Source organism: Guillardia theta (genome assembly GCF_000315625.1).
Source record: "Guillardia theta CCMP2712 unplaced genomic scaffold GUITHscaffold_217, whole genome shotgun sequence".
Lineage (NCBI taxonomy): Eukaryota > Cryptophyceae > Pyrenomonadales > Geminigeraceae > Guillardia > Guillardia theta.
This window is the reverse complement of record NW_005434459.1, coordinates 1-8,196: the sequence shown is the minus strand read 5'-3', so window position 1 is coordinate 8,196 and position 8,196 is coordinate 1. Positions and strand designations below refer to the sequence as shown.

The window sequence follows — 8,196 nt, the reverse complement described above, 5'->3', positions numbered from 1 at the left end:
GAGGAGAGGAGAGGAGAGGAGAGGAGAGGAGAGGAGAGGAGAGGAGAGGAGAGGAGAGGGGCGGAAGTGACAAGAGGATAGAATTCTAGGCAGGAAAGCATCTGAACTTCTGGGGTCTTGTTATCTCACCTCGATTGAATTCTGATCTCAACGATTCCTCTTCTTAATCCCTTCTGACTTGCAATTTGCTGCTACAGATCTCAATACAAAAAACAAACAAACCAATAAACCATCAAAGAAAGAAAAGAAAGGAACAAAAGAATGCAAGGATGTGTGAATGTGTGTATGAAAGAAAGAAAGAAAATTGACCTTGTCGTATTCCATTGCTCCTGAATTCTTCCTGTACCACAAGAACGTCTGCAGAGATCACAAGAATAAGAAGCTGAAAGGTTGTAATTGTAACAAGACAATGACAATTATTAGACTTCGTCTTCATCACTTTAAGACTGAATCAAAAGACTTGCTGCTTCTAATTTCCTCTTTTCACATCTCAACCATCTCATCTCACCTGTTTCCCGTTTGTTCCTTCGTTCAGGTTCCCATCCACCCTGTGATATCCGAGGGCAGCGAGGAGAGACTGAGAGTGAAATGAAAAGCATTACACTTTCTCTCATTTACATCTTGACGTTTCATCATCATCATCATCATCATCATCATCATCATCATCATGTAATCATACTCGTCTCTCATCATCTCTATCATCATCATCATCATCATCATCATCTCCTACTCCTTCATTTTCATCATCATCTCCATTGAAATCGCCACCATCTTCATGATCATAATCATGATCATATTCATCAATTTTCCTCTGTTCTTCTCAACTTGCAAACCTTCACATGTATCTTCTCACCTCCTGCTCGGACGAATCGGAAATCTTGATGTCAGTGATGGCAGGCTGGGCACCGAAGTCAGAATCCTAGAACATCATCATACCTCTGACGTTGTGTCATGTTCTTACAAGGAACACTCCCCTCCTCTCCTCCTCACCAAGCATGTCGCGTTCCGCCATGAATCTGAGAGAGCTCCTGTCTGATCTTGACACCAGTTGTTCGTAATGTTGAAGCTGTTGACAAGACCCGATGTTATCTTTCATCACGTTACGTCATGTTGTGTATCATGTACTATGCAATGTTTACATCTCAAGTTTGTTGTGTATGCAGCTCATTTACATTTAGATATGATTGTACAACGAAACATCTGATAGCGTTTCTCATATCATGATTTTATCAACAATGTCCATCTCCTTCATTCCTCACAAACCTGAACTGGACAGGATAGCCGCTGTACGCGATCATGTTCCCTTCAGCACCTGCCAGCTCTTCTCTTAGAATCAAAGTAGAATTCTCTCTTCCTCCCCTTTCTCCTCCTCCTATCCCTTCTCCGTCCTCTCCCCCTCTGTCCTCCTCCTGCAGCCCCCCATTCACTCCTCTTCTCGTTCCTCCTTTCCAACCCTCCCCCGCAACCATCCTTCTTCTCACCAGGGATAGTCGTGTTCGACCCTGGAACGATGGCATGTGTAATCGGGTCATATTGCAAACCTTCACGGCATGTCAGCAGAGATTCCAGCGCGGCCTTCCTCCTCCTCCTCCTCCTCCTCCTCCCACCATCTCCAGGGAAAGTGTTGGGAACGAAGGACGGAGAAGGAGTTCCAGAGAAAGTAGCATCTGTCAAGAGAACAGAGTCAAGATGATGATAATGATGATCATAACGGAGATGATTATGATTATGATGATGTTGATCATGCAGATGGTGCTTTTGTTGTTGTTGATGTTGTTGTTGTTGATGATGATTATCATCAGCAGGAAAAGATGATGAATGCTTTCTGTGTTCATCGCCTGCCCTGCCCCTGCTCCTGCTATCTACTCCTGCCCCTGCCCCTGCCCCTGCCCCTGCCCCTGCTATCTACTCCTGCTCGTGCTATCTACTCCTGCCCCTGCTATCTACTACTGCTCCTGCTATCTACTACTGCTCGTGCTATCTACTCCTGCTCGTGCTATCTACTCCTGCTCGTGCTATCTACTCCTGCTCGTGCTATCTCCTACGTTCTCGATTCAGTTTCTCCTCATTCACCTGGTACGCAGAGGATTCCAGCAGCGATCGACTGGCACGACTGCTTCTCCTGCACCTGAGGAGACCAAAAGGCGTCATTTCAGAAGCCGCAACAAGGCAGCGTCGTCGCCACATTCTCACCTTGACCAAGAGTTCAGCCTGTTGAGAGATTCTCAGGTCAGCAAGTCAGCGAAAACGCTCCATTTGGCCCACCTGCGTGTACTGGGAGGTCGCCGCGTTGGTGATGGTAAACTTGAAGGAGTAGAGGCCGAAGGTGGGGCAGCTCCCTTGGCAGGTCAGCTGTAAAGTTCCATCCCTGCGTGTCACGGTAGTCAAGTCATGACTTGGTCACGCACGATGTCATCAGAGAAGACGTACAGGAACAGGTTGAGCCATGTGTTGGTGGACGAGCTCGTAACGCAGCTGGGGAAACATTAGCATCAATGCGTCCCCTGTGATGTGAGGGATTCACGTTGCTGGGACGTTCAAGCGAGGCTGGGTGAAGCTTGTTCCACCTGAGTGTACATGATGGAACAGGGAAGGGAGGGGACGGAAGTGGAGAGGAGAGTGAGAGGAAAGGAGATTGAGAGTGGAAGAGAGGGGAGAGAAGAGGGGAGAGAAGAGGGGAGAGAAGAGGGGAGAGAAGAGGGGAGGGTGGGAAAGGAGAGAGAAGAGAAGATGGGAGGGGAGGAAAGAATGCATCAGAACAATTTCACAAAATTCTCAGACAACTTTCCCACCTTGACAGTCCCCATTGAGAGAAAACTTGGCAGTGAAATCCACACCTGCACTCAAACCCATGAATGTCACCCACGACCCCACGCTCCTCCAACTGACCGCAAGACGTCGAGAGCTTGATAACGTTACAAGGCCCTGTCGATCCAGACGACGATGGCATGAGGCAGACACCGGGAGCTGCGACGGTTGTTGTCCTCGTCAACGGGACGAGGAGAGGAGAGGAGAGTTCTGGAAATCCCTTTGAACTTGTCACATCCACTTGGGAAAGGATCGACCAGGCTATCCCGACGTTGTTCACGGTACTTTGCCCCATGTTAGCAAGGAGGGGAACACGCTCAGTGAAAACGCTTCACCTGTTGTCTCGGCAGCAACCGGTGAAGTTAACAATCCAAGGGGAGGAGGAGGATGAGTCGAGAGGAGTAGCGTACTCGTGAGTGATGGTCGTCATGCCTCTTATCCTGTAAGGTTGTTACCCATCTCCTCCTCCTCCTCCTCCTCCTCCTCCTCCTCCTCTCCACCGCTTCATCAAACACTTATCAGCTCCTACCAGTCCTCATCTGCCGAGTACGTGTCCACTACCATGCGAATGATGGAGAAAGTCCCGTCGCCCCAGAAAATGTAAGGGGTCTCTGAACACAGAAACACGCCCATCACTCCATGAACAGCAGGAGGGAGGTGTATTCAAGAACAAAGATATTTTGTTCAACCTTGCCCTGAGATCTCAACCACATCTCCAATCTACCACACAGCATCAGGCCAGAGGGATGCATTTGAGGGGTGAGGATGATTTTCACCACAGCCTTGGTCGTATCGTTGAGGGCAAATTCTCCAGTGTATCCCGTGAACGACCGTCTGAAGGAAAACAACATTCAGCCCCACCCTCCCAACCTTCCCCACCCTCCCTTCCCCTTGGACCTTGCCTCCACCCTATCCCTCCCTCTGTCTCTGTCCCGCTCTCTGTCCCTGTCTCTCCCTCCCTCCCTCCCTCCCTCCCTCCTCTCCCCCTCACTTGACGAATACCTCCATTCCGATTGCAAGCGCAGCTCAACTAGGTTTCCTTGAACCTGTCTCCAAGATATTGCACCTGCTGCATTTTCACCATGGTATCTGGTATCTGTTCAAGGACTTTCGTCTCTTCACCTGCTCGAAAGTTCCCCTCCCTTACGATGCACCGCGCAAGCTGTATGCAAAGGAGGAATATGAAGGACTTCATCCTTCAGCAATCGACTCTCCCTCTTCCCCTGTTCTATCCGGGCCTGTGAGGCTTGTCTGTCCTGTCCTGTCCTGACTTGTCTTGTCTTGTCTGTCAGTGGCTCCTACGCTGTCGCAAGGCTGACTTCACATCGCACCAGCACCAGCTACTGATTGCCATTTCAACCGCCAAGTCAATCTTTCTGAGAGTCAGGGCCCTCACTGTAGTGAGTGAGCGGCCATGGTGAATCCCCGGAGTCCGGGCCGACCGGCCGGCCCCGGGCCCTCAGCGGCCGCCCGGCCGCCGCCGGCCCGGGCCGGGCCGTGGCCCCGGCTCAGTGGACAGTCTCAGTTGACTCAAAGTTACCTGAGTTAAAAACTTTGATCTTTACTCAAATTTAATGTAAAAATCAGTACGAGGACAGGAGAGTCCAGGAGGCTTCAAGGCTTGCCTTGAACCTGACACAGTGTCGCACAGGCCAAACGCTCAGTTTAATGCATTTACTTTGATCGTTTTACTCAAAGTTAAGTTAAAATCATCAGTACGAGGCTTCAGTACTTAGAGCATCCCGGCCCGTAGTATGCGTCTCATTCCAAGTTCCTTCGGCGGGCGGGTCCGAGTCACTGAAGCCGGAGTCCTCGACTTGACAGTGAGTCTCCTCAGCCTGACAGACTATACTATGATGACTCGTTGTCCTCGGTAGGCTGATCTTTAACTTAACTTGGAGTAAAGAAGGAGTCTTGCCGACAATTATTTTTATAAGCCTTGAAGGGCCAGGCCCGTGACCGTACAATCGGTGGCGCCCGGCCGCACGGGCGGCACGGCACGGAAAGCCTGCCTTAAAGGCGGCACTGCGGGGTCCAGTCACGTGCCGGCCATGGCCCGGGGGCGGAGCCTCGGAGGCCGGGGACTGATTATACGTAAGCAGCAGTAAAGGGCGCGCTAAGGTTTTTACTCATCAAAGTTAAGTTATGTTTGCAGTACTACGGTAGAGGGCTTGCAGGGATGGTCAGTGAGGGGATGAGGCTCTGGCACGTCGGGTTGAGAACCGTGAGACATGAGGGGGCGTGACATGGTGTAGGGGGTGGTTAATGGAGAAATAAGGGGTGGTGTTTGACAGGGTAGGGGGTAGTAATTGGAGAAATAAGGGGTAGTATTTCACTGGGAAGGGGGTATTCATTCGAGAAACAAGGGGTGATATTTGGTCATCGGAGAAATAAGGGGTAGTATTTGAGGGGGTGGTAGGGGTTATCAGAGGGTGTCCCTATAGGGTAGGAGGTAGTCACGAACACCTGTGGATCATGCGGGGAGATCGGAGGGCAGCGGCTAGGGTCGAGGCCTCAGAAGTCTTCTGATCATGTCGCCTCTTGCTGCCTCTTGTTCGCATCGACTGTACGATGCTGCGCTATGGCTGGTCCGGCCCGGCGACACTCTTTCGATCTCCCGTGAGAGATTGAGATTTCCATTTCGTGGCTCCTGAAGGAATTCCATCTGATATCTTGTATCATATATCTACCTCGGATCTTTGAGATGAAGGGAATAGCAACAGTACTTGTACATCCTCCAATCTGTTTCGACTTCGATCATCATTGCCTTGCAGCTCGATGTTTGACATTGACTTTTCGAGGAATTACTTTTCGTGGAATAAAATCAACATCAAGACGCAAGGGGAAGCAACATCAAGGATCTTCCATGGAAGATCGAGTGCTCGGCCTGGATATGCACACCACCTTCGGAAGGATCAGCAAGTGTCGAGCACGATCGTAGGTGAGAGAGGATGGGTCCGAGGGTCGAGGCGGAGGAGACAGAGCAAACCCTGACGGTGTGTTTGACGAGGGACGGGGAATACACGCTCAAACAATGTTGGAATGAAGTCCTCCCACGTCCAATGTTGTTGATTGTGCTGGGCACGTGCGGCGTTTATGAAGGATTAAGGGAAGGCAGAGAGGGAAGGGAGAGACCAACGCTTAGACAAATGGAGTTGTAGCATGTAGAGGTAATCCTGACAGTCCCGTTTATCTGAATGTTATAAAATCCGTCGAAAAAGGACCAGTAGCTTGTCGAACTCCACAGTGGCTGGTCCAAGTAAGACTATTTCATCCCAAGAGCTGTAAAGAAGGACCTCGTACAACCTGCTGATTGTTTCGCATCTTGTGCACCTTCTTGGAAACCATTCGAGCTTGACACTGAAACTGCGCGAGACCGTGTGGGATGGAGGAAACAAGAGGGCATACTGGGTATTGGACCAGAGCCCCTTGGTAAAGCTAGACTGAATGATCATGCGTCTATCCATTAGGACAACACATGAGTCTCGTCGCTTCTGATATCTAACAACCTGCACCGTGAGCACATCTTCGATGATGATGATGATGATGATGATGATGATGATGATGATGACGACGACGACGACGACGACGACGCTGATGCTGATGTTGTTGTTGTTGTTGTTGTTAACATTATTGTTGTTGTTGTCCACAACAAGTGATCGCCGCAGCGAGCTCAGGTGACAAGCTGTTATCGCCCCTCCTTGACTGGCCCCTCTCCAGCTAGATTCTTCTCAAAGTCTTCATCGCGCTGGTTCACATACCACTCGATGAAATGTCGGTCCAGCAAACCCGGGTTGATTCTCGACCCTACTCCCCCATAGTCTGTGAGCGGCTGACTCGTACCCACTGCCGCTGGTTGTTGTTGATAGGCATCAGAATGTACAAGCACGTGCGAGTAATCTTCTCCTATCTGACTGTGAGCGTGACCCAAAGCATGCGAGTCTGCCTGCTCCGGTGCATGGGCCCCGGAGGGGGTTGTATCGACCTCCATCGCCACCTCTGACCCATCCTCAGAACTCTCTGGAGTTCCTCCTGATCTCTCGTAGGGCCAGCGGGCTATCCCAAGTTTCCGGCAAGCATTTCTGAAGGCAGTCAACGAGACACCCTGCAAGCGCACGTCCTATCAGCGAGGTAGGCAGGTGCAGAGGAACAGTGGAACGGACAGCACTTACCAAGGATTCGGCGGCCTGCTCTTGCTTCAGGTGGAAGAGATTGACGACGTCGGCGCGGGAGAGCGTTACTACAGTCCTCTCCCTTGGCTGGTTCTTCTTCCTCCTCGGAAAGATGAAGACTGAATCGAGCGGCGGTTCGCCGTTCCCTCCCTCCATGGCGGCGGGGCGTCACGACGTTTACCGAAGTGATTCCCCCAGTTATATCTGTTCTTAAAACTATTTTAGACATCATAAATTTGTTTTTAGCTGATGTGCCAGCATTAAACAGTCAAAAGGTCTTAAGGGAGTCGTTTGGTACGGGATATTCCTCGAAAAGAAGTCTTTTCAAATTTTACGTTGTCTTGGAGATCCGGAGAGACTTGGGGCTCCCTAAACTCGCGTCGCTTCCGGCGGTGCCGATAAAACCCCGTGCGCTTTAAATTACTTTCGCAGGAAATTCAACATCCAAGTCGTGACTGACCACGTACCTTGATGGCAACCGTCAACTTCTGGAAGGCTCGCAAGGGAGTCGATGACCGGGTCTATGATTGCACGGCGATCGGCCCACTGCCGCCCCCTGCGGGCTTTACACTACTGGCAGCGATCCGTTAACAAGCTTCTAGCCACACGGCGACTCGCACTGTACAGAAAAGACAGAGAGTGTAACCTGATGGCTCGTACTGCTTTTTAACTTAATTTTGAGTAAAGTAAGATGGCGGGCTGTACTGAACTGAGTGCCCGGGCCTGATCAATATGGCTTACGGTACCGTACGGTTGAGTCAGTCCCGAGGCTCAGTCACCGTGGCACTCAGTGCAATAGTGACTTCAAGCTCAGCGACTTCAATCATTGCCGGGGGCCCGGAGCCTCGGAGTCCGAGCGGCTCCTCCACACAATGACCGTACTGGCCCGTCCCGGCTTGCCCACCCGGTGACCGCCGGGCGGCCAGCCGCTGACTTAGTAGGCGTGAAAGCCGGGGCCGGGCCCGGCGGCGGCGGCCCGTGCCGGGCCTGGCGGTCGGACTGCGCCGGTGGGCTGCTGCGTGGGCTGCTGCGTGCAGGCTGCGTGGGACTTATGAGGGACAGTATGAGGGAGATGATTTCGAAACATCTAGTGAGGGGAAATGCGCATGCGAATATGCGAGGGAAGCTGGAAGGAGAGGGAAGGGGAGAGGAGAGGAGAGGAGAGGAGGGGGGAGGAGGAGGGGTACGAGGGAGGAGGAGGAGAGGAGGAGGAGGA

The 8,196-nt window shown here is 51.5% G+C and overlaps 1 protein-coding gene across 1 annotated transcript; it reads right to left on the bottom strand.

Moving 5' to 3' along the window:
- Positions 1 to 125: 125 nt before the first annotated feature.
- On the bottom strand, positions 126 to 3,816 carry GUITHDRAFT_148484 (hypothetical protein; the record flags this gene model as incomplete). The annotated part of the gene is made up of 19 exons (XM_005819551.1): positions 126 to 188; positions 310 to 357; positions 509 to 577; positions 854 to 919; positions 991 to 1,089; positions 1,173 to 1,200; positions 1,264 to 1,312; positions 1,482 to 1,541; positions 2,074 to 2,128; positions 2,194 to 2,211; positions 2,266 to 2,368; positions 2,431 to 2,475; positions 2,838 to 2,967; positions 3,037 to 3,092; positions 3,144 to 3,248; positions 3,338 to 3,419; positions 3,498 to 3,528; positions 3,585 to 3,642; positions 3,800 to 3,816. 19 exons carry the CDS (start codon positions 3,814 to 3,816, stop codon positions 126 to 128), a joined length of 1,182 nt encoding a protein of 393 aa, XP_005819608.1.
- Between the last annotated feature and the right edge of the window lie 4,380 nt (positions 3,817 to 8,196).